The sequence below is a fragment of the Cornus florida genome, unplaced genomic scaffold, assembly GCF_030987335.1.
Source record: "Cornus florida cultivar Cherokee Brave unplaced genomic scaffold, ASM3098733v1 CherokeeBrave_3.0.0_Hap2_Chr11, whole genome shotgun sequence".
Classification (NCBI taxonomy): Eukaryota; Viridiplantae; Streptophyta; class Magnoliopsida; order Cornales; family Cornaceae; genus Cornus; species Cornus florida.
In genome coordinates, this window is record NW_026775581.1 from 128,560,644 (window position 1) to 128,588,150 (window position 27,507).

Below are 27,507 nucleotides of genomic sequence, written 5' to 3' on the forward strand. Positions count from 1 at the left end.
AAATAATCAATAAATAGTTATTAAGTGTAAAGCAACTACAATTTCTTGACGTAACGGTAAAAACGAAAAAATCTAAAAAAGAAAACAATCTTCCAACGTGTAACTTTTCCCTAGTTATTTAATCCTCACTTAATATGAAATCTTGTAACTTCATTATTACAGAAGATATTAACATTTTATAAGCAAATATAAAAACAATAGAATAGAATGCTTTGTGGCTCTACAGCTCATCCCTGTAACTTAAACAACATAAAATTGTCCAATTCATTAAACACGACAAACTATACTGGATCCACCTACCGCCATTGACTATTCTCATAGTCTCTTCTTACGCGCCGAACAAAGTTGACATCTGTGGGTGAGTCTTAAATATATAATTTTTCATTGAATTATCCTCACTCTTAAAATTTAACTTAACTTGTCCAGAGATTTGCGATAGTATGAAATTAGAATATTAAAATTAAAATTTGATTAAAAAAATTGAATTAAAATATTTTCAAATTTTAAAACGTTAATTCTATACAACAATTTGACATAGAAAAACTGTCTTGGAGGCTTTTTGAAAATTATATTTTCCCTGTCCATATAAAAGAGAGTGTCACACTTGGTGATGGTTCTATCAGGACAAATTTTGTTCTGAGAAGTGAGGTGTCCAAATAAAAAAAAAGAAAAGAAAAAAGGAAAGAGTAGATCGGTTTTAAAAAAGTTACATACTCATGTTCATTTAATATTGGTCTATATCATCAGCGTGTATATTATAAATTCTCAAAAGATTCAAGTTCTCCATATGGATCCAATTTGAGAAGAATTCTTCACTTTCAAATCTCTTGTTTGAATTGTTAAAATCAAACCATTTGATGACTTTTGATTACATATAAATATACAGTAATTACATAAGAGGAAGAGGTAGACGAAGAACAAAAAATCAACATCTTATTTGGGGTGTGCCACGTTAAATTTGATGTTAAAGTTGCCCTTACGGCCCGCGGCAGCGGCAATGACGACAATGACGATGATGAGGTGCTGCAGAGGAGGTGGCGGGTCGAAAAAGAGGTCGAAAAGGAGTAAGGATTTCGTTGTGGGTTCGAAGGAGAGGCCATAAAAGGAAGAGCTGTGGATTGTTAGGGTTGTATTGTTGGAGTTCGAGTTTTGAGTTTGAGCGGGATGGCGAGCATAGATCGGATACTCATTTTTAACGGGTCTAACCCACTATAGGACGTGTTCTTTTTTAATTGAACCACCTCACTTAATAGGCCAAATTCGTCCTGACAGGGCAGAACCAAATACAGTATTGTCTAAAAACAAATCCAAAGCAGGTTCTCAATAATAATTTTTAAAAAATTAAACTAATTTTTTATTTTTTAAAAACAGATAACTATTCTCATAAAAAACTACCCACACCCAACTCAAAGTAAAAAACCAAATTCTCCCTTCAACCATTTATGATAGAGAAGATTTGGAGCAAGCAATCCGTTTCCGGTAGATATAGATTCATCAATCCATTGCTCCATTAATGGATTCCCCAGCAAAATCTGAACAAATGGACCATACCTACACATGGAAAACCCTAACCCTAGGCCGGCAATCACATGGCAAATTAAAATCCAAATGTCTGTTGTCGCTACCCAGCGGACGTCACAATGTCCACATCACATTCTTAGACTGTACAAATTCAACAGAAGCTGCAAAGGCATTGGTCAGAGAACTCTGGTCCGGAATCGAGAATGAACAGTGTCTCAGTTTCAGCTTTACTCTGCATATTGGTTGTTCTTTGTTCATACAGGACAGTTGATGGATATATTAAGTACGATACTGGAGGTGGGATTGTTGAAGGAAAATTGAATGTCCATCTGGTTGCCCATTCTCACGATGATGTTGGATGGTTGAAGACAATTGATCAGTACTATGTTGGATCAAACAACAGTATTCAGGTCACACATACATATGAATGTGCATATGTTAATCTGATCATTATTTGGTTGTGATTTTGATGGTTTTCTCGTTTATGGGTGTCATTTTGTGCAGGGTGCATGTGTGGAGAATGTGCTGGACTCGGTTGTCATATCTTTGCTTCATGATCCGAATAGGAAGTTTGTGTTTGCTGAAATGGTAAAGCTGTTGAATTGAAAAATCTTGATCGATTACATTAGAAGATTAAATTAAAACATTAGTGAACTTTATCTGGTTCTGATGAAGTAGTTTAATTTGTTGTCTTACTGTTTTGTTTCTTTGCTTTATGTTGATTTTTTTTTTTGAAATTATTTTCTAGGCTTTTAATTCTCTACTCAATATAATTACTGAAAAACTTATATTTATATTTCTAGTTAAAATTAGCAATTATTAGAAAATGCTGCTACTGAATTTCAGTCTCATGAAGTTGTTGCCATCAGACTTGAACCTACATTGGTCATGTTTTAACTAAGAAAAAAAAAAAACATTGGTCATGTTTTAATGAATTGATGGTTATTGTTGTTGCCCAAGTAATGACCCTTGGGTGGGGGGTGGGGGGGGGCAGGGGGTGGGGGGATGGTCATTGGCAAACTATGGAACTTTTTCGATTTAGCTTCTCTAAGCTCCTTTTCTTTAACTCTAAACTTTAGAGCCTAATATGATTCATTGTGATGAATGCTTTTCTAATGAGTTGTAGTGTAGATATCACCAAGTACTTGAAATGTAATCTAATGAGATTACTACACATGAGTAGATTGCTTTAGCAAATGACCAATTCATTTTGTACATTGAATCATGCTTATTAGTCATGCATCTAAGTGTGATTATCATTGATTCAAATAAATGAATTACTTTAAGCTTCAATGCATTCAATTCAACTAACCATTTAGAATTAGCATTTGCACAATATTGATGTGATTAATATTCAAGGTGCAAATAACATGAAACACATAATCATAGAGTTTATTACAAATTTATCAAACACTTGGTGTGTATATAAACTCTAAAGATGAAGGATGTGTTGAATATGCATTTTGTCAAACACTTGGTATGCAACATCTTTTTAGCTATATATGAATCAATTATAGGACGTATAGTCTAAGCTAAAATCAATCACTCATTTAACTTAATCCAAGCATTCATCCCATTCTCCTCACATACAAATTAACATGTCCATCTCATAACATTCATAAATAAAGCATTAAGATTATGAAATGGAAAATGCTAGGGAAATGAAGAGAGTAAGAGTTAGAGAAATTGCAAACCAAACGACACGCGATGTGCATGGTTCGGCACAACCTCGGCCTACGTCCATGCCTTGAGAAGACCTCTCAAGGATTCCACTATGGCTCCTCCTTACGGGTGGAGAGCAAACCTTTACATGTTCTTGCTTGCGGGTGAAGAACCGACCTTGTAATGAAGCCATCTCGCTTCTCCTTCTTTTGACGGCTAAGAAGGAACCATTGCTCACTCTTGTGTGTGGAGAGCTCTACCAAATCCTCTCATTAGAGAGACACCTTCTTTCTTTTATGGGTTGAGAAAGAGAACCTTTACAATAGCTTAAACAAACTTTCCCTTGCCAAGAGCACCTCTTAGTCTTCTTCTCTCAAGAATGGATATATAATGAAGCTTACAAAGAATGTCTCTCACATAGACAAATATATAAATTACAGCTCTCATACTTAGAGTTACAAATGAAGTAATCAAATAGAAGCTCAACTCTAAGTTTGCAAGATGAATCACATGAATGATATGCAATGTATTTCAAAGGTGATTCCTTGTGTGGACAACTAGAGCAAAAGCTCCACAAGGAGAGGGAGGAACTAGAGCAAAAGCTCTGTAGAAGTTCCTTTTAAAAGCCTCAACCCGAAACTAGAAAACCCCAACTCTATTTATAGAGTTTCTAATGCATCTGATATCAATAGAGTTGTTGGGCACACAGTTCTAGGTGAAATAGCCGTTTGAATTTGAATTCGCGCTGGTTCGGTCGACCGAAATGAAACACCCTTGTGTTTTGGTCGTCCGAAATGGTTTAAGGTTGGATATCACCCTCTCAGTACTCTTGGTTCGGTAGACTGAAGTAACACCCTTTTCTGTTTCGGTCGACCGAAATGGTTTCATCATTCTCAGTACTTTTGTTTCGGTAGACCGAAGTAAAACCCACACTTGTTTTGGTCGACCGAAATAAAATGAGATGTGCTGAGTGCCTTATTTCGGTAGGCCGAAATAACTTGCCTATGCATTTCGGTCTACCGAAATGAAACTGCTGCTTCATGAGTTGTTCTAAGTTAACAGATTAGACAGTACTCTACAGGACATCTGCACAGACCTTATTTTCATTGAAAACATTTAAGTAAATGTCTTTACTTTAAGTTTACAATGTAAATAAGGAAGTACCCCCCATTTGGATTCAATAAAAAATATTAGAAAATTGAAATCCAACTAAATCAAAATGTAGAAATTCAGTTTTAGTACAAATTTGGATTTTCGACTGTTTTGGTAAAATTGAATCCTTATGTAGACCAATGTAGACTTGGTCAAAATTTTTGATAAAATCAGTTTAGGCTAGTTTAAGTATAAAGAGTTATTACCGGGAAAAATTATTTTGAAATAGTCATTATTTCAAAAATCCATTTTTCACACTTAGCCAAAAACACAGTTTTTCATGACGCGCATTCTGGGGTCCTAATGTCCGTTACCAACTCATGGTAATGAAGGCTTCTCATGCCTTAATTGTTGACCAATATGAATTATATGATTGATGTGCATGGTCTTAGCATTTCTAGCACAAGTGATGAGTTCTTTCAAAGCTTATGCAAGCTTGAACTCACTCACTCTTTAGCAATGACTCCATATGTTAATTTTATATGAATGAAGTGCATAGTCTATTGCTAATGGATATAGGAGCATATGAATGATGATATGATATGCATGGTCCTATAGAGATGAGCTTTCAAATGAAGTTACTTCAAAAATAACTTTACAATGTAGGCTAGCACTCACCAAGCTATCTACCCCTTTCTTCAAGTTTTGAGGTATTTTTGCTTTCTTCCTTTCTTTGAGTTGCTTTCTTACTCGTTGTAGTCCAAGCTACTTTGGATGGATTTTGCATCTGCTTCTTTGCAACTTCATGTTCCTTTTGTCTCCTTTGCTTTCCATAGATGTGATCTTGAGTAATGGAATTCTTGGAATGGTCTTTATGATCTTCATTGAGGTTCTTCTTTGAATATGAATCATCTACAACACTCAATGTGAACATTAGTCCTTAAATACCATTAATGGTTTGTCATCATCAAAATCTTTAGATTGTCCTTGGATGAAATCATTAAGGTCAACAATTGTCTTTTACTCTATATGAGTCTTTACTATATATCAGTTCTAAATTGACTCTAACTTTGCAATTACCCCATCTGTTGTATTTATGGAACTCCTGGAAGAAATGTGCAAAAAGTGGGTTGGATGTAGCGCAACAGTTGATGTGTGCATTTGTTTATACTATTAATATGCACACATGTAAGCTACTCAACTCAATAAATCCTTAATTTGCTACATGAACCTTTTCTTGCCTATCATTCTATCACCCATGTAGAGCAAACTGCTCCATTAAATTCTCCACAATCGTATTTTCCTTTTTTCTCTCTCTTGATATATTATTTTTTCACATCCTCAACTATGTGTTATCTGCCATGCTCTTTTCATTTTGTTGCCTTCTATTTGAATCATATAAGACCAACTATTGCATTTGCTTGTCTAGTCATGCATATATGCACAAGATAAAAATAAATGTTACAACTTTATAAGAGAATTTTTAATAAAGTGTATAAATATATAAATTGGAAAAATATATTTTGCTTCACACTCGTGCACCTTTCATTCACTTGATCTGCAAGCACTCACACTTACATGCACGTACACATGCGTACACATTAGCATACCCACATCAATAGTGATCTCTCTTTTAGTCTTACAATTACACTAGAATAAATTACTTTGTTTATGCAAGTACAGAAACTTGGATCAAGTGTGTTTTCTCATAGGGTGTTGGCATATAATTTGAATCAGTACATCATAATTTATGTGCCCATTTCCTTATTGTGTTAAATTATTATTATTATTATTATTATTTTCAAATGTCATTTGTACTTGGAGGCTTTAGGATTTCACAATATGATCTCATTTCACTCTTATTTGTGATTATGAATGTCTCTGTACTGCACTGCCAATTTGTTCCTTGAACACTATGTTGAACACGATGAACATTCTTAATTTCCACTGGACCTACAACGGCCCCCAGGTTTACAAACTTTTAACCAGCATTACAAAATGGATTGAGAGAAAGATACTTCACAGATGGGTGGTTAATAGGATTAATTTCATTATTTGTGATTGGACTTCAACTTCTCCAGAAGGCTTGAGAAATTGATTTTAGCTAGACAAACCATGTTAAAATCAATTTACATCATGGATAATGTCATTAACACCCATGAATTTATAAAGGTGTGTCCAACAGGACATTTGCCAATAAAAATCAAGAGTCAACATATTCCTACTCAAAACTTGGGTTCTAGTGTGCGTCGAAGTGTTATGAGTCATTCGTCTACGATAATGGAAGAGGATGGCGATGGAGCTTAGTGAAGAACATGCCGAAAATCTCTCAAGAATAATCACATATCTTGCAAGGTAAGTTGAGACCATAGAGACCAATTACGACCTAGGTTTGATCTTTAGAACCCTCAAAATATTGTTTTAATACTGTTTATTAAAACTTGGAATTTTTGATAAAATGATTTTCGAAACAATATACCTCAATCGAGATATTGCAGGAAAAATATTTTTGAAATACATAATGCCTTGAGTGAGGTGTTGATTGATAGAAGCTTGTCCAATGAGTGTCAATTGAAGGCTTGATCGAATGAACCGTGCAGACAAAATTATATGAAAACTTTCTCAAATCATAATTCTGAAAGGATTTCACTTACCATACTAATTACTAAGTCTCTTATATTGGCTATAAATATGAGGTTATAGTCAGTCTGGAGTATCTCTCCTGGGAGCTTTCAATTCCTTACATATTGTTGAAAGAATTCATATTTTTGTGAGAGAGATTTGGGAATCAACCTAGGGTTCTTTGTAGATTACCTTATTATTTGTGATTGAGATCATCAAAGCAAGGTGCAGAATTGATAATATCTATCCGAGCATCAACCAATGGTTCATTAAGAACAGGACCGGACTACTAGTGGTTGAGACCAAAATCATTGGAGCAAATTCGTGAAGAATTGATGTTGCTGATGGGTGGAAAGACTGTCTGGAGATTTTTGAGACAAAGTTTGGAGACTTTTATGTCAGGAGGTAACTAGGGGATTCTAAGAGTAGAGTTTGTTAACCTAGGTTGTGCGCTCTCTTTCTCACATAGCAGATTTTGGTTTGCTTGGACTAGGTCCGGTGGTTCTTCCCTGCCTAGGGTTTTTCACATAAAAAATATCGTGTCTCTGCTCTTCTACTTTATTTTACTTTCTGTTTGTTGCCTAATTGTGAATTAGTTTATTAGAATTTAAATTTAATCATAACCTAAAAATCAAACTTCACAACTAACTAACTGGAATTCAAACAGGTTTAATGGATTTTTGAGAAATTAATTAAAAGCAGAAAAATATCCATAAGGCCTGTTCACTTCCCCCTCTAGGTCAAATTCACCGCTCGCACTGTGACAAATCCAAGGTTTGGGTAACGGTCTGGCGCTCTCTCATATTTATTGCAATTCTTGTTGTGCGTACATGGGTGTGACTGAGTGTTATGCATTGTGTGGATGCAACAAAGAAAAAGTTGTAGCAAATTATAGAGTAATTTACTTTTACTCATATATGTTATCATCATTTTTCTTCTAGAGGAACTTGTGATTTTCTGACTGATAATATGAACAACAGGCCTTTTTCCAACGTTGGTGGGAAGGACAAAATGTGGAAATACAAGAAGTGGTGAAAAAATTTGTAGATGCTGGCCGGTTCGAATTTGTGTATGCAGTTTCCTAGACTTGTTTTCTGTTTCCTTGTCTGGTAAGCTGGTGTATGTTAACATATAATGACTTTTTGGCACAGAAATGGTGGCTGGTGTATGCACGACGAAGCAACTACCCATTACATAGACATGATTGACCAGACAACCCTAGGTCATCGTTTGATAAAGAACCAATTTAACAGAACTCCTCGTGCTGGATGGCAAATTGATCCATTTGGGCACTCAGCAGTGCAAGCTTACTTACTTGGAGCCGAGGTACACAAATTTCACCTTTGCGGAGATGACACTAAACTTTGACATCCTATCGCAATCATGATTCTGCTTATTTGTTTGTTTTGCCAGCTCAATTAGTTGGACTTGTTTCAAATTAAAGGAGATTTTAAGAAATTAGATATAATTCGAGACAACTTCTCATTTTGTCCTTTCCCATTTGAGTGGGATTAAGGCAAGGATGACGATTTTGCTACCACTTTATTTGACAATCTTTCAGAACTGACAATGTTCTGTTTTTGAGATCTATGACCAAAATTATTGACATGAATAATATATTCGTTTTGAAATACCATCTGATGTATTTATTGTTTTGGATCTGTTGTTCCTTTAGCTTGGCTTCGAATCTGTGCATTTTGCGAGGATTGATTATCAGGACAGAGCAAAGCGTAAGGAAGACAAATCTCTTGAAGTTATATGGCGCGGGTCCAAAACCTTTGGTTCTTCTTCTCAGGTTTCAAACTGCAGCTGCTTCTCTGTTTTCATAATCTTTCTTTTCAGTGGGTTGCTTTTTTACTGTTCGAATTTCTGGGTCCTTTGCAGATCTTTGCCAATGCATTTCCTGTTCATTATAGTCCACCAAATGGTTTCCATTTTGAAGTGTTTGATGACTCCATTCCCGTCCAGGTTCTATTGTTAAACAAACATCATTTTTCCAAACATTGTTGTGATTTTTTTTTTTTTGGTAACTGTATCTTCACATCTGAAAGATGTTGTGCACACAGGATAATCCTCTTCTATATGACTACAATGTTGAATCTCGAGTTAATGATTTCATTAGTGCTGCAATCACTCAAGTAAACTCTAACTTCCTTATACCCTAATATGGAGATCTATGTGTTATAAGGGTCGTGATTGGAGGATTGTTCAATTAAATAGAAGCTGAAAATTTTCATGCGTACATTTGATCAAAATTTGCCATCTTGTTGCACAGGCTAATGTGACACGGACAAATCATATTATGTGGACAATGGGTGATGATTTCCAGTACCAATATGCTGAGTCCTGGTTCAAGCAGATGGATAAGCTAATTAACTATGTCAACAAGGTAAATTTTGATTAAAAAATTCATATCTTTGCAATCATTTCTAACTTACTTCTTCTGAGCTTAATTGTCCTATTTATACATTAAATTTAAGTGTGGTTGGGTTCAAAACCTGAATCCAAATGGGTAATTTGTTATTGAAATCTCTCTCTCTCTCGCTCTCTCTCCTCCCCCATAAGTTTTATTTGATTTTGTGTTAGTTTTTTATTAGAACCTTCTAAGATTTATCCAATCATTCATCAAATGTAATTCCTTTAAACATGAAATACAGTTTGTCCATCAATATCCACCACAACTGAATGGTACGACCTTGCTGCTGCAATATGTTTTATTTTGAAAATGTATGTCCATTCATTTTCTTACATGGTCCTCAACTCTGAAATTTTGTGAGTTTTAAATCACTATGGGCTCTAACTTGAAACCTGAATATATATATATATATATATATATATATTCTTTTATTTATTTTTATAGTTTTAGTTATTTGATATAACTTACTGAGGTTCACCCATGATTTACCTTCAGGATGGTCGTGTGAATGCATTGTATTCTACCCCATCTATCTACACAGATGCAAAAAATGCAGCAAATGAATCGTGGCCACTAAAAACTGATGACTATTTTCCGTGAGCATTACATCTCTCATTTTTCAGGTTGCAATATAGTCTGAATAATCCTATTTGCCTAACCCATTGATTCAAATCCTTATCTGTTGAATCCTGACAGATATGCAGACAGGGCAAATGCCTATTGGACTGGTTACTTTACTAGTCGCCCAGGCTTGAAGCAATATGTCCGAATGCTGAGTGGATATTATTTGGTATGACACTAGAGTTAGTGTTGCGACCCTTGTGGGGGTTACATGGAGTCAGGATGAGGACCCTTTTGTGTCGTACACTTGATATGCTTGCCCAAATGGAGACATCATCTGATTTATTCCCCGAAGAATCTACTGCTCTCATATGCTTTGATAATCAATATATATTGCTCTTTTAATTGCCATAGTAGTCATATGGCTTAGTCTATATCTATCAACGGCAGACATAATTTTTTTTGAACTATGACCGTATGGCCTACTCAATTGAGTACGCTAAATGGTGACTCTGGTCACTGGATACGTGCCATGTGGAGTTGGCATGACTTTTTTATGTCACCTTGTCCTGTATTCTTTCATTCTTTTAATCTCGTCATTCACGATTTTATTTTAACCAAAATGATAATTAAATGATTTCTCTTTGCCAAAAATAGGCTGCACGCCAACTTGAGTTCCTGGCTGGAAGGAGACCTACAGGTCCAAACACATTTCGTTTAGGAGATGCATTAGGAATTGCACAGCACCATGATGCCGTTACTGGCACGGCTAAACAACATACCACAAATGACTATGCAAAACGCTTGGCAATTGGAGCTTCTGAGGTGGGCTGCTAACCGTTCTATGAACTTGTCCGTTTACTACTACTCTCCCACCATTTTACTTTTATGCTTATGTTGAACCTTTTTCTTTTCCACATGTTTTTGAATGCAATAATTTTTTTAGGCAGAAGCAGTTGTGAGTTCAGCTTTGTCATGCCTAGCTAATTCAACATCAAGCGATCAATGTGCCACACCCCAATCGACATTTAGCCAGGTCAGGCTTTGATGTTGCATTGTTGCAATTTTGCTTTTGGTCTACCATTATATGGATTTGCTTGGACTGAAAATACAATTTAATGCTTGAGCTGTGAAGCATGGATGTGCAACTATAGCAGCCTTTGAAAAAAGAAGTGATGTGTTAACCCTTAGGGATATAAGATGGTTCTTTTATAGTTATATATTTTTTTTGGTGTTCTGTATCAGTTGTCATATGGTTGTTTATTCTAGCTACATGAATGAATTTGTTTAGTCTCTTACACACACAAAACACATACGTGCATACATACATACATACATACAATATCAGAGCTAATATACGCACTATGCATGGACCGTGCAAATATAATTGACAAGTCTTGTTTTCCTAATTACACAAATGATATCTGTATTTGGACATTATTCATGTCGATGGTAAGTACAATATATTTTGAGTTATAGAAATGAGCTTTCTTTGCCCCATGGTATTAATTTTTCTGTTACAATTGAAAGTTGAAACAGGAATTTGAAGACTACCCTTTTAGCATCATTGTGTAGGTATTGCAATGCATTACACACTCTCTCTCCCTTGCTTCCTCACTTCTTTATCTCTCTTGATCTAACATTTACTTGATGGTAAATGTTTTGATGAAAATAAGAATTTGAAGAATGATTCCGGTAATTTAAAAACCTGAATAAAATGTTTGGAATTCCTCAAAAAGGGGGAAAAAAAATGGGGAAGAAGAAGAAGAAATAGAAGAAGCATGATAAAATTTAAAAGAACATTTCTCTGGTATTCTTGTTACAGGAATAATTGTCTTGTACTTTGGTTTCTTCAACATCTCTTTACTTTATCCTTTTTGGAGGATATGTTGCATGTCTTTATTACTTGTGGATGTGAACTTGTATAGGGAAATGGTAAAAGCTTTAGATTTAACATATCACCAGAAAGTTATGCATGTATTTTGTATAAAGCTTTAGATTTAATCGTTTAAAGTACCAATGGGAACCTAGATGGTATAAGCTCTCCTCCTCAAAGGGGAGGTTGAGTGTTCGAGCCCAGGTAGGGGCAAAGTATAGTGGGTGTGTGCATGTTTGCTTGAATTTTCAAAAAAAAAAAAAAAAAAAACCACTTGAAAGTTATGTCTTCAAAGTATGCTTGGAGTGATAACTCCTAATGTCTCCTTTTTTTTGTTTTGTTTTGTTTTTGGGGTGGGGAAGAGTTGGTTTGACAGTTTTTATTTGGGTACACATGGTGTGACTTCAAACAAACAGCATATGCGTTTAGGTCTTTCTTCCTTTATTTTTACTTTAATATTAGCCATATGTGCCTGGTTGCCGTGGCAAGAGGTTTAATGTGTCCCCTCCTGGTTTAATGCTAATTTCCCCCCTTTTTGGTGAACAGTGTCTATTGCTCAATATAAGCTTCTGCCCCCCAACTGAGGAAGATATTCCAGAAGGAAAGAGTTTGGTAATATTTCTCTCTCTGGTATCAACCCTTTTCTTGATTAGGAATATGCTGGAAAATTTATTCACTATATCTTATTGATTGCTTTCAGGTTGTTGTGGCATACAATCCACTTGGATGGAATCGTACTGACATAATTAGGATTCCGGTAAGTTTTTATTTGACAGAATGTATATTAGTCTAAACGGGCTCCAGATGTTGGACCTGCTTCTACAGAATTGAGCGTCACATATATCTACCCTATATGTTTCTATGATGATTATAAGGCCAACCGTGCTTCATGCTGCACGCATGGCAGTTGATGGACATAGATAAAATAAATATAGTTTGTAGTTGAAAATAAGATGTTTTGACGGCAAGATGGCTGGGACAAGAAAAAATATAAAAATGGATGCGTTTCCCAGAACATAAGGAAACATTGGTTGATTAAAATTGTATTTCTATTGGAAAGAAGGACGAATTTGGAAGTTGGTTGGTTGACATGGTTCAGCCATGTGCATCAATGTTCAATTATTTCACTAGCAATTAGTACCAGGGTTATATATGTTGGCAATACAGTGATAATGGAAGAAAGCAGTTTGAGCTTTGAGAAAGGAACTGAATATAATATATTGCATTAGATAGTAATAAATGGCAAAAGGAATTGCATAGCCAATGCCTAAAAATTGGGGTGAACTCCTCTTGAGTTAAGTTGAATTGGAATTGAGGTTGAATGATAAGTAATGGCAATACCCTTTAAAGGCATAATCTAAAAAACATGTAGTGGCTGACTTTATTTCCAGCTAGTACTCAGTCATAGACAATCGAGGCTCAAAACTGAACGAAGTGTGATTTTAATTATGGCATTACGCAATAGAGCAGTAATACTTTTAGTTTTCTTTGAGCGAATCCATTAAATATAAATTGAAGGTGCCGAACTTCGTTTATTGTGTAGAAAAGTGCTTCAAAATGTGATCTTTTGCTTATTAATGAATAACAATGATTCCATTAGTCCTTCTATACAATTGTTTGTTTGTTTATTTGTTTGTTTTTTTTCCCTAATTTGCCAAAACAGTTACACTAGATCTCCTTCCAATATGTGAGGGATCCTTGGTTTAAAATTATTAAGATGGCATGCAATGGCACATGTTGTTTAGACCTCAGTTCACATCTAGTTTGGCACTTTTGTCCTTATTGTAACATTAGTAGTGAAAGAAAAGTTCTCTTGTAACAACCATTAGTTCCCTCGATCTACTAATCCGGTAGAGACTTAATTTTTACTTGTCTTAAACCCTAACTGCATCAAATACATGTCAATACGTCATCTGTGTGAAATGCACAGGATTATTAGTTATACTGATTCAAATTTTAAGCTCCATAAAAGTTTCTTTCTAGTTTTTGAATGCTCCACATCCTGCATCTAGAATAGTTGTGCTGGGCATATCACGAGCTTTGTTCTATTGTAGTTGATCATTTGCAGCTGTACAATTTTGTATTAAGTTTTTGGATGTTCTCATACCTAGTTTTAATAATTTATAGACCAACCTGAACTTCACGCTTTTATACTTCTTCTCTCTCTCCACTCACCAGTCACTACCGCAACCTCCATGACCACCACTCACCAGTCACCACCACCGCAACATACACAACCACCCCAACTTAGGCCCACCACCACCGATCTTCCCCTCCACCACCACCACCGTCCACAACCACCCCAACATTCATTACCACAATAAAAACCCCCAAAACAAACAAAGACCCATTACTCCAAATGAACTTCCAGCCAAACCCATTTCTAATCACTCAATAATGAACCAAAAAAATGAGGATTTTAAGCTAAAAGGAGGAAAGTAATACAGACACAGTGAGCCAATGGAAATCGCCACCGCTTACAACCACATCCCCAAATGCAAACGAGCCGCCGCCGACGACTAAACCTTCCTCGAGCCACCGCGACCACCCGCCACTCTAAACGGCGGCATCGACCTCTCCTTCCTCGAAGCCGTTGAGAGATCCCAGAACGCCATCGAAGTCGTCGACTTCGAACTCGAGCTCCACGAAGAGAACGAGAAGCTCAAAATCCTCGCCTGCGAAGACATGTTGGAGGACAACGATTAGCCCGCTCAAATCCTTGTTGATGCACTAATCAATAACAACGTTCTCGATTTGCTGGTTCACGATTCTGGCGACGAGGATTGTGAGTGTGCTGTGAATCAGTTGTGATTCCGGCAACTGGGTTGAGTGAATGGCGAGCAAGGTTCTGTTCAGATTGCGCAAATCCGGCGGTTGTAGATCGGTTGTGGGTTTGGGTTGCGATTGGTATTCTGGTGACAGCCATCGTTGGCAAACTCCATTTCCGCTCAAGCTTCGTTCGTCCCAAAAACACCATCTGACCACTCCATAGTCGACAAGATTTGCCCCACTTCTTCCACCTCCTCTTCCTCCGCCCCTCCCTCATCATCCCTCACCTTCAAGTAACCGCCGCCTTGAAGCCAAAGATAGCTCTATAAAAAAAAAAAAAAAAGAAAAAAAAGAAAAAAAAAAAAGACCCATTTTGGTGACAGACCCATAAGCTTTGGAAGGGAGATGAACGGCAATAAGATGACCCTGAAGATTCAACCACCGTTTGGAGACTAGAGAATTTGAGTTTCTTTGCTCATCGCAGAAGCTGTGTTTTGTCGCCGGAGTTGCTAGTCGTTGCTCGTTGTTCTTCCTTGCATTGCCGCCGTCGGCAATAATAGTTCCTTGCTCATCGACAGCTCAAATCAAGACTCATTTCATCAACACTATGAACTCCGGGAGGAGCTTTGAGTTCAATCCAGACCAGTGAGTACCGATAATGGCACACGTGAATACAAGTGCTAAGACGCGCCATTGATGGTGGCTTGATTATCCATCGACCTGGGTTTTCAGATTTGGAAAATAGATGATGGAGAGACCGAGAGAGTATACATGTAAATTACTGAGGGTAGTTTGGTCATTTTAGGTGAGGATGAAAATACATAGCAGGGCATATTAGACATTTCATGTTATTTAAGGCTGTGTTTGACTCCTTATTTATAAAATGGGGTGTCATTGTTCAAGTTTGCAAACTTGGGGGTGCAAGTGGATCACACTCTACCTGTCTTTTAGGCAAACCTGGGGTGTGTCACTACAATTTACCCTTACCCTTAAAGTTTTTTGATTAAAAATTGACTATTTTCTTGCATTTCTGCAAATTGATATGATTGTTTTTCTCTTTGTAATCATTTAGCAAATACATTTATAACAGGTTAATGATGCAAATCTTGTTGTCCAAGATTCCATGGGTAATACAATTGAGTCACAACATGTGGAGTTGGACAATGTTACAACCAATTTAAGAAACGTCTACACCAAGGCCTACCTGGGAATATCAACAGCCACAGTTCCCAAGTACTGGCTTTTCTTTCAAGTTTCTGTGCCGCCTCTGGGTTGGAACACATACTTCGTTTCTAAAGTGGCTGCAATAGGTACTTGCCCAAAATATTTATCCCTTAAGGCCATAATTTTTATTATGCTCTATATTTCTAGGAAATTATTATTTGTTACTGGTACAAGTACAACTTTTCGGGCTCTTCTCCATCTCCTCTACACCAAAAAATAAAATAAAATGAGAAGAAAGTAGAATTATTCCATTGGAGAAAGAGGGCCACGGGATTGTAAATCATCTTATTAGCTTCACTCATTTCATTTTTTACTTCTGTTACAAAATGATACAGGTAAACGCAGAAAAGGGTATATCTCTCTGGTGGATCTTCCACAGAATGAGTCCATTGAAGTCGGACCAGGAAACTTGAAGATGTCCTTTTCTTCTACATCTGGACAACTTAAAAGAATGTTTAATTCTGTGACAGGGGTAAGAAGTTTTTACATTTTCCAGATTGTTCAATGTTATTGGTAATTGTATGTAGAATCGCTGCTTTTGCAGTTGAACTGGTAACGTTAGAACAAATAGATTTCCTATCATTCTGGAAAGTGATTAGAAAAATTGAAGTTCATATTTAAGGATTGACATCGGGAAAGGGAATAAATCATAAATTGCAGACAATCTATATAATAGCATTTCAATTTTAATAGAATCATGTATTTATAAATTTTTATAATAAGTTACTTCAACCATATACAATACTTTTCTTCTCGTTGATGCACACCTGATCAGAACCATTTGGTACATTGACCCGACCAATGTGTTCTGACAGTATGTTTCAATTATTGGTTCACTACTTTACTTTTTTGAATATTTGATTCAAACAATTCTTATTGGGGCTTGCCATACCCATTTTTTATTTTTCATTTATTTTTATCTCATCTGGTGTATTGTGAGGAAGGACTTTTGAGTGCCATTTTAGAATTTTAGTTGTAAAGTGTTTTTAAGGGAAAAAGACTTTCGATTGTGCTGGGGAAAAAAGAGTGAAGGTTCACAGTCAATTTTAGCATTATATAATAGTTTGTCTAAGAAATCTTTAGTGCTGAAGGACAATATGTTACTACTGGTGTAGCATGACTCCACAAATTGATAAATGAGACTAATGTTACTTGCGTATTTTTTATCACGATGTTTGAGTGTGTGTCAATTTAGGAAGAAAACTGGTTCCAAAGAGGGTTGATGTTAGGCTAAGGGCAATTTTATACTAGTCACAAACCTTTGATTAATCATAGTCTGAAAATCGATTCATATGCCAAAAGGCTAAAGTTTATGCTGCAGGTTTTGGTTTGTTATGAGATTTTTTGAAGGCCATTTCAGTTGATCCACCAAGCATTTTCAAATGATTTGTGTGATTTTTCCAGGTTGACATACCGGTACAGCAGAGCTATCTCTGGTATGGTTCAAGCGGCGGTGATACAGACCCACAGGTATGCAATTACTATGTTTATAAGAATTAATTGCACAGGGATATTCCTGATTTAAGTTAATGAAGTGGCAAAGGACACGTCATGTATATACTGTCTTGCAGAGTTCCGGTGCATACATTTTCCGACCTAATGGTTCCCCTCCTGATGTTCTTTCAAGATCAGTAAGCCATCTGTTTTTTCAACTGAGCTCATCAAAGTTCTACTCTATCTTCATCGCATTGGTTACATGAATTATTTTTCATTGCTCTATGCTTTCTTGGGCCACAAATTCTGTTTAGCCTAGGCGAATTTGTCTCTTCTCACAAGATATCAGAAAACCGCATCATTACTATATTGTTGGTTATATTGATAGTTAACTTTACTAGCAATTTACTATAGTTAATTAAATTGCAGATCCCATTGAAGGTCATGCGTGGACCAATAGTTGATGAAGTTCATCAGCAATTTAGTCCGTGGGTCTATCAGGTTCGAAGCTTATATATCAGTTTATTTTGTTGTTCAACATTGGTTAGCAGAAAAAAAGCATGCAATTGCAATGTACTCCATTGACCTTTAAAAATTTGGGATCAATTTCTTAGCTTATGATCCCTGTTACTAACTCGAATCAATCTCTCTGCCCAAAATGGAATGGATAAGTTGTGAAATTATAATCTACAACTGATGAATAAGCCGACTCCAGTTATATGTTCTTTCTATACTGATCAGAGAGCTGAAATGGGGCATGCCATTCCATTCATTCCTATGCATCAAATGTGACCTTAATTTAAGAGAAGTTCTTGCTATTAATGTACAAGACCAATTGTGTCCATCCCTTCATTTCAGAAATTAGGAAGCAACATTTTAGACAAGTTTTAGGTTTATTTTTTTTGTTTAATTTTCTTGTTACTTATTCATTTCTTCAATTTTTGTTGTGGAGCGGAGATTCTTACTGGCTGTTATGGCCTTTGAGTTCCATCTGACGGATGTGATAGTATATATACTCCATTTTCCTAGGGGCTCTGAAGGGTTTCATAATGACAATAAAGCCCTTACGATGAAAAATGGGGAAAATTGTTTTCAGGGATCCTTTTGATTTGATGCTTATCCTTTTAGTATGAATTACTGCATAAGAGGATCATAAATTTTGAACTTTTGCTGATAAAAATGTTACTACCCAAGCATTTTGCGTCCAGTTTGTCTTCCTCCTTTGCCTTGTCTTGTTTCTTGCTGAGGTTTAGCATATGCTTTCTTCAGGTGATTAGACTTTACAAAAACAAAGAGCACGCTGAAGTTGAATATACTGTAAGTCAACCTCTTGCACTCTTCCCCACAACCCCTGAAAGATCATGGTAGAAAAAAATTCTTTAAAATTTTTCTCAATTCTAAGGAACATTGCAAATTGCAGTTGTTCTATTTACAGTTTTGACAATAATGAACAGATTAATAATCTACACTCAAATTGAATAGTACTAACAAGTTTCTGAACGTTAGATTGGTCCAATTCCCACGGATGATGGTGTTGGTAAAGAGGTCATTACGCGAATGACAGCAAATATGGCCACAGACAAGGTTTTTTATACTGATTCCAATGGGAGGGACTTTCTAAAACGGGTAATACTCATGATTATTCTCTTCAAATATCAAAAGCCTTTGGATAACCGTCAACAAAAGATGGGTTGTTTATTTCAGTCATATACTCTTTTATGTCACTATTTGGTTATATATCTTTTAGCTGAAGTTGGAAGATGAAACATCTGTATATTCAACTTTCATTGTTTTTCTGATTTCGATTCAGTGAATATGTTGATTTCTTTGTTTCACTTTAAAATTTAAATTAGTAGTGTACAAGAACAAGTTTCTAAATTAAAATTTTGACGATATAATACTGCCACAAATTTAGTTTCAGTTTGAGATGCTAAATGCAACTCAATGATTTTTAGTAGACCCAGAAATTTTGGTGGAGAACTATATCTGAATGAAGATTAATACCACAACTCAAATAGGCATGCTGTAATGGGTGGGCATTTGCCGCTGACCCAAAAGCTTAAGCTATTAGGTAATGTTGCATGCCCACCCATTTATACCCATTTCACTTCCCATTCGGTTCCAATGTGGGACACCTCTAACATTCTCCCCCGCCCGAACTCGTAATGCTCTCGTTGCGGTCGGGCCACCCATCCTACCCGGGGTGGGAACCCAGACACTTTCAGGCCGGGTGCTTGGCGTGATACTGGATCAAGAGCTGGGTCTGTCTCTAATACCAACTATAACGGGTGGGCGCTTGCCCGCTGACCCAAAAGCATAAGTTATTTGGTAATGCTGCATACCCACCCATTTATACCCATTTCACTTCCCATTCGGATCCGATGTGGGACACCTCTAACACATGCCTGGGTGCCAAACAAGTAAACTTGAAAGCCAAGAGTATTTTAATCCAAGCATCTTTTACAGTAAGTATTCATAATAATAATAATAATATATTATGGATAAGGAGAAAATATTCATAGCAAATTTTATGAATAGAAACTTGTATAAATCACATTCTTTAGGATATGCTAAATAGTTACAACAACAAAAGTGTGGAAAAAAATTTAACATGAATGGCTTACGGTTGACGAAAAAGTTGAGATACTGGTTAGAAGTGGGGAAAAGTTAAGAAACAGATTATAGGAGGAAAGGCTTCACCATAATTGCTGAGAAGGCTTCTATGAGCTGGTGAATGCACACAAGTTGTATCAAAGGAGGCTTCCAAGCTTTCAAACAATTCAATTGATGATAGAAAGGGTGTAAGAGGAGGAGGAGGAGGAGGAGAGAGAGGTGATGAACTAGAGAAGATGGGAAGAGAAAGAAAAGAAGGGCAGCCATATTTAGGGCTTCTTCATTTCCAATCAACCTCCTCATAGAGGCAAGACAAATATATAAAACAAAATCAGTACAGAGCTTGAAGCCCTAATTGTTGTTTTTGTTTGGTTGTACATCATCATAACATGTAATTTTACAAACGATGTTACTTAAATCACCCAAGCCATGATGTGCATGTCATGCAACCACTCAAGTGGATGTGGGCCCCCATATCGGCAGTCATATGCACTCCAAAAAAGAATCTTGAACTAAATGCAATCAAGCCATCACGCCCACTAAATTCAACTGCCACAAAGATCCAAAAGAGAAGTGATCAAAGTGAAAAAAGACAAAAGGATAATCTAAGTTACATCAGCTACTGATGGCCCATACTTACCCAAATCCAATGCACATACACGCCAAGCTTGTCCTGTGACGGTTTCTTAATGGCTTAAGAAGAATAAAAATTAGTCCACACATGCAAGTGATGCGAATACCCCTAACTATGCCATTTCTTGCCTCTGTTTGCTGGCTAGACGTGGTTTTCTGTTCTCTTCTTCTTTCTACCAATGAGCTGGCCATTCTTCATAACATAAATAAGCCAAGCATGTCTTTTTGGTACATTGAAATCATTTCACATACTTTTATTTTCAATTCCATCTTCTAAACATATGTCGGTTACTCGTGAGTCTTTGCGGTATAGAGTGGTTATGATCTCATAACTGTCTTATGGAAAAGTATGTTTGAGACCTACCTCACTTGTTTTGCCTTAATTTTTAGCTGAATCTTAAGATCTTCCATTCTCAATTGCGTATTTTGGTTCTAACTTGAAATATGTTTTTATATATTTTCTTTTTTCAGGTTCGAGATTATAGAGCAGACTGGTCTCTTTCAGTCAATCAACCTGTAGCAGGGAATTATTATCCAGTAATGTTCTCAATTTGTTTTTAACTAAGTTCAACTTTAAACCTTCCAGAAAGGGAATAGATACAGGTGTTTCCATGCACCGGAGATGGACCAAATATAGATGTGGCAATGCTATGCTGGTCTATCTAGTTTGTTGAACTACCCAGCTTGAACTCTCAAGTTGCAGATTACTTTGGGCAGCTTGGGCTTACTATTCCTGAGTGTATTCTTGCCAGTTTGGCTTGATTTATCATAATGGTGTAGGTCAAGCCCAACAATTTTTGTGCAATGACCTTACTGTGTATGACTCTGTTCTGATGGTGTGGGTCAAGGTAGTTTGTGCAAATGTCCATGCTTTGTTTGAACTGTTTTTGATTTAGTTATCTACTTGGTTGGTGGTTGATTGTTTTGTGTCTAGGACGAAAGGTTTTATTTTTTTTATTTATTTTTTATTTATTTATTTTTCCCATTGCTCCTGTTGTGTATGCTTTTATTGGCACATTTCATTGCATTACATGTTCAGTCAGTCTGGGTTAAAATGGTAGTTCTTCTCAATATAATGCATACTCTATGTTGTTTATAGTGAGAAATTAATATAGCTTCTACCGTTTGGAACTTAACTTGTATCATGCATGTAAGTACGTTTCTACACACTCAAAAATACGTCTGGTTGTGCATTGAATCATTCAAGAAACAATATTATGGGACATTAAAAGAAACTTCTATGGTATTCCTAAATCTGATTTGCAATATTTCTGTCTTTAATTTCTCATTTTGAAGAAGATTGAATGGGATTATAGTTTTTTTTTTTTTTTACCTAGTTGGTACTCACACACACATGCCTCCACTGAGGTTCGAACTCTTAACCTCTCTTTGGGAAGTAGGGGCATGGTATCGCTAGGCCACAGGCCTGTTGGTGGATTATAGTTTTCATTCTGACAAAATTTGGCTGGATTCTATTTTCAGCTAAATCTCGGGATTTTCACAACGGATAAGAAATCTGAATTCTCGGTTTTGGTTGATCGTGCTACTGGAGGAGGTAGCATCGAAGATGGAGAAATAGAGCTAATGCTTCATAGGTTCAAACCTTCTTCTTCTTCTTCTTTCTGCTTTTCTTATAAATATTTTTTATTGATTGGACATGTTAAAATGATTGCTTTTTTGTCATACACAAGGCGTATGATCTTTGATGACTCTAGAGGAGTGGGTGAAGCCCTTGATGAGACAGTGTGCGTTGAAAATACATGTGAAGGACTTACGGTATGACTTTATAGAAAACAGTTGTTTATGCTTTGTGTTCTGGCTGTTTTGGCTATTTCCTTAAATTGTCTGTATGCAAGTGTGGCATAAAGTGGACTTGGATTATTGACAATAATATTTTGCTCAAACTCAAATATTACTTGGTCAGACAAATTATGGGTTAAGATCTGAGCCAGTGGAAACATTACCAATTTGGCCAACTTCTATGTCTGTAAATGATCTGGGATCAGATTTTAGATGTAGGAATCCTTTTGTGGATTAGGCAGAAAGTTTGTCACTTTTAAGGATTATTACTAATAATTTAATCCAAAAAGCGTATTTTCCAAGGCATATTATTTCATTAGCAATATGTTATTGCCAATGCAATAATATTTCTTGGGTCAACCTAATAGCTATCTTGATGCAGCACTAAGTATAAATAAGCTGTGCAATAGCTATCAATTTAACTGCTAAAAGGTACTGTTTGGTGATCATTTTACTTTTACTGTGTTTAGAAAAAACTATTTATGGTTTATTTAAGGTCTTAATGTTGGCATATGCATCAACCCACCAGCATTTTTGTGTTCATTTTTTGAGTTGCCTGTAACTTTGAATTATACTTATGTTGCTTCAAAGAGGCGTGGGCCATTAAATTCCACAAGCTATTGACACTGCAGGACAGGCATTCCCTGCTCCACAGGGAGATATAAATGATAAACATTAAAGTGAATTTTGGTCAAAACTTGGAACTGTAGAGATACCTATTTTTTTAGTCTCATGTCATGCTATTTTCTGAACTAAAAGGAAAAACAGAATCTTTTCACTTAGATGGAAATATTATCAATAATATTATCCTCTTTAAATAAAAACATGAGTGCTTATGTTTTACAGTTTTAATCAAGTGAGTAGGTCCACTGACGCCTTCAGAAATGCTCAAAAATTGCCCCGCAGTATCTCTATTTTTTTATTCATAAATTCTCTAAAATTGTAATAGCTTTGTTCTTTGTTTGTTCTTTTTGGTGTGTAACCAGGCTTTGCTCTTTCCTTCCTTAATAAAATCTTTCTCGAGAAAGGCAAAATAATGCATTCGTGTTTCTAATTCAATTCCAATTTGGCATTACCATTTGTGTGTGTGTGTGTGTGTGTGTGTGTGGCTTTACTCTTTCAGAGAATCAGACTAAAGGTTTCACACTGATTCTTGTGTTCTTTGTCTTGCACTGATATCTTTTAGTACATAAGAATTCTCATGCAGAATACCTCGTTTACTTTTTTTCCTGCTTTAGGAGAAAAGAAGGGGCATTGGGGGGGGGGGGGGGGGGGGGGGGAGGGGGTTGTGGTTGGGGCGGCAGGGCATGTAGCTTCATTGCATAATTTCTTGTTTCTAGATTCTGCAGATGTGCATTGCTGAAGCTGATGTCCGTCAAAAAACATATTTTGGATAGGGCCATTGGGGTGGAACTCGGGTCGGTTGAGGGACTATCCCAAGTTAAAAACTTCAACCCTAGCCCGACCTAACCTTCAACCCAAGTTCCCCAACCCATGTTCACATTTTTTTTTTAACTCGGGTTAGATAAAACGGGTTGATTCCGGGTTAGATTACACCTACGCATAAAAAATTTCTAAGACTAAATCTAATTTGTTGAAATGTTTAACTTTATTAAATTAGGATTTAAAGAATAAGAAGTTCGAAAGGAAAATATTGATCACAATGTTAAAATATGTAAAATATAAAATTTTAAGTATATAAAAAATAAATTTATAAGGTTCAAGTTGGTGACTCATCAACCCAAGCCTACCCTAATTAAGTTTGGGTGAGAATTTCCAACCCAAGCCCAGCCCTAATTGTAAAAATGGTTTTCTCAAGCCCGTAAAAAAAAAGGGGATGGGCTCAGGTTAGATTCGGGCTGGCCTACCAAAGTTGCACCTAATCTTCATCCAGCATTTTAGTGCTCATGCATTGATGAACAGATGACCGTCACGTAAGAGTGCGTTGACAGAATTTAGGAGCTGTGTACTATCCTGCTTGATATCTATTGACAGGTTCGAGGGAATTATTATATGAGCATCAACCAGCTAGGTGCTGGATCAAGATGGCGCCGAACAACTGGACAAGAAGTTTACTCACCCCTTCTTTTAGCTTTTACACATGAGGTATGCATAACTAGAGTTACACAGAAGTTTTAATATCATAGCCAATTATTTGATAAAAGGACTGATCTTACAGAAATTGGAAGATTGGACAGCCTCTCATTCAGCAAAGGCAACAGCCATGGATCCAAACTATAGTTTACCTCTTAATGTGGCATTAATTACTCTTCAGGTGATTGTTTAAATTACTGCACAATAAATTGAGTGCTCTCTCTCTCTCTCTCCTCTCTTCTGATCTGAGTTTTGCAGGAGCTGGACGATGGGAGTGTGCTGCTTCGTTTTGCACACCTATATGAGGTAAAGTCAATCCACCACATCTTCCCCTTCACATTCCCTTTAAAATGGGGAAAATACAAAAAATTGCTGGTTTGGATAAATTTACATTTTTAAATTACATTATCCTAGTTACTAGTCATTTATAAGGATCTTTCTTAGCCATTTATCAATAATAATAATAATAATAATATGGTTCCTTCTTAGCCATCTTTTGGATCCAGTTTCATTTTTAGTATTTGAACATAAAATTTGTAGACAGTCTGGTGACACTGAATATTGAAGTCAAATAATTGCTGCTGATAGCTGTTCCTTTCCCGTGTTCTTCTGAAAGGGAAAAATGAAACAGTGGAATAATATAATATTTTTTTTTCCTAGTTGGTACTCGCACACCCCCCTCCAAGGAATTGTTTGCATCTAGCAGGAATCGATCCATAACTTATAATATAATAAATTCTGCTTTGTTAAAGAACCAAGAAGAATTTTATACCGTGAATATGATATAAGCCTTTCTACTCTTAAAACTGAAAAAAGAATGACTATTTGAAAGCCCAGCTACTCTTTGTTTTCAAAATTATGAGAGTAATCTTGTTCAAGGTTTTGACCTTTGAATCTTAGAAATATTCCATTTCCGTTCCTTCTATGTCTATGAGGTAGCGCCTGAACACTGAATCTTGAAGTCAAATAATTGCCGCTGATAGCTTTTCTTTTCCCGTGTTCTTCTGAAAGGGAAAAACAAAAGAGTGAAATAATATAATAATTTTTTTTTTTTCCTAGTTGGTACTCGCACACGGCACACCCCCCTCCAAGGAATTGTTTGCACCTAGTAGGAATTGATCCATAACTTATAATATAATAAATTCTGCTTAGTTAAAGAAATTAAGAAGAATTTTGTACTGTGAATATGATATAAGCCTTTCTTTTCTACTCTTAAAACTGAAAAAAGAGTGACTTTGAAAGCCCAGGTACTCTTTTGTTTTCAAAATTACGAGAGTAATGTTGTTCAAGGTTTTGACCTTTGAATCTTAGAAATATTCCATTTCCGTTCCTTCTATGTCTGTGAGGTAGTGCCTGAATGAGCCAATCTATCCTTACTCAAAGCTAGCTAGTGAACCTAAATGTTGATGTAAATATGTGATTTTTGAAGTAATATTTTTGCATTACAATTCTGCAAATTAAATTGATAAACGCAAGTTTGTCTCACGTACTTGACTCACTTCTTTTGGAATTCTTTTATCATTCTCTCATCATATTATTTTATGCTGCAAATGTGATTAGGCTGGTGAAGATGCCGAGTATTCAACATTAGCCAAAGTTGAATTGAAAAAGATGTTTGCTGGGAAAATGGTATGTATTTTATATGTTTTGTGGTTTCTCTTCTGCCCAGATATTTCCTGCAAATTATGTGCCTAGGCTCATAGAGGATCTTCTCTGAAAAAACGTCAACTAATTTATATACATAAGTGGAACAGAAAGGTTAAAAAAAAAAAACAAAACAAAAATGAAAAATAGAGAACTTGGATTTTGAGGAAGTATTTTTGGCATTAAGAACCATGTTACGATTACAACAGTGTTAATGGTTAAATCTGAATAGCTTTCTGATTTGACTGAGATTAAAATTTCAGATAAAGGATGTGAAAGAAATGAGCTTATCGACAAACCAAGAGAAGTCAGAGATGAAGACGAAGACTTGGAAAGTTGAAGGGAACAGTGGAGGGGAACCTGCAGCAATTAGAGGCAGCCCTGTTGATAATTCAACTTTTGTTGTCGAGCTTGGTCCCATGGAGATTCGGACTTTCCTATTGAAATTTTAGGGGTCTGCCTTCTGCCTGTTACATGGCATCTCGATTTTTCTGTTAAAGTCTTCACGGGAACAATAATGTCCATTGAAGGGCACATTTTTTCCTCTGCAAGAGGTTTCCGAGTGATGGTTGATGATCTCAAATGGTATGTGAAAAGATGGAGGAATCTCTTTGTAACTGGGTGTCCAATAATGAGGTCTAAATGCTGAAGAAACAAGAACTGAAATTGTCTATAAAAACCCATACTTGGATTTATTTATATGGACGGTCCAATAAAATAGAAATACTTGTCTTTGTGAATGCTATAGGTGCAAGGAAAAACATGATTTTGTGTTGAATCTATCCTGGAACAGAGTTGCATCAGGAGTTTCACCTTCTAGCTTTTGAGTTGTTTTTGAGATTAAACTTTCCTTTTAGCGTCAAACTTTTAGAAGCAGAACATGCATTGCAATGGAAGAAGAACAAAGAGAAAACAAGGAAAAATGAAAGCAAATGTGAAAAATTAATTCCAATTAAGGAGAATAATAAGTACAGTCGTGATTGTTCTTAGCATAGCTCAAACATCAATAGAATCCATCAATTACAATTTAGTTTTCAGCTATAAGATCGTGTACATTTCAAATAATTCTTTCTTCCTTTTTTTTATTTTTTTTATCGTACTGTCTCACTCTATTTTGTTCCTACGGGCTTGAACACTCATTTTCTCCTTTTCCTTTGACGAGGAGAGTATATCATCTAAATACAAGAGAGATGAAAGATGATAAAAGAGAACAGTCAGCCAATTTGAATGGATTAAATTGAATTCAATTCCAATCTAATTTAATTTTTTTATAAAATAAACAATTATGCTTGAGCTGAAAATTTCAATTTAAATCTAATTTGGATAATGCATCGTTAATTTAAAACTGATTTTTTGCTAAATTTGTTTTATATATATATGTATAATTTTAAAATATGGTATATGTATATTTATAGTTGTCATCAATTTTTAACCTAAGGATTAACCCAATTTTTTTGTCCATTTTATTGCACCTAAACCATGACGTGTCTGTACTCAACTAGCGGGTTAGGAAGTTTAATATGTAGCAGTCCGCACCAGATCACAA

At 36.0% G+C, this 27,507-nt stretch overlaps 1 protein-coding gene across 1 annotated transcript; it reads left to right on the forward strand.

Annotated features, from left to right (window-relative positions):
* Window positions 1–1,413: 1,413 nt before the first annotated feature.
* Window positions 1,414–26,743, forward strand: LOC132282968 (alpha-mannosidase). The gene is made up of 29 exons (XM_059784822.1): window positions 1,414–1,931; window positions 2,026–2,109; window positions 7,878–7,966; window positions 8,049–8,223; window positions 8,573–8,692; window positions 8,782–8,865; window positions 8,964–9,035; window positions 9,173–9,286; window positions 9,809–9,909; window positions 10,010–10,103; window positions 10,532–10,699; window positions 10,821–10,910; window positions 12,297–12,362; window positions 12,451–12,507; window positions 15,610–15,829; window positions 16,079–16,215; window positions 17,148–17,213; window positions 17,315–17,374; window positions 17,607–17,678; window positions 18,447–18,494; window positions 18,684–18,803; window positions 20,895–20,960; window positions 21,906–22,018; window positions 22,115–22,199; window positions 24,219–24,329; window positions 24,403–24,498; window positions 24,576–24,623; window positions 25,878–25,946; window positions 26,225–26,743. Exons 1-29 carry the CDS (start codon window positions 1,725–1,727, stop codon window positions 26,411–26,413), a joined length of 3,021 nt encoding a protein of 1,006 aa, XP_059640805.1. The 5' UTR covers window positions 1,414–1,724; the 3' UTR covers window positions 26,414–26,743.
* Window positions 26,744–27,507: the final 764 nt, after the last annotated feature.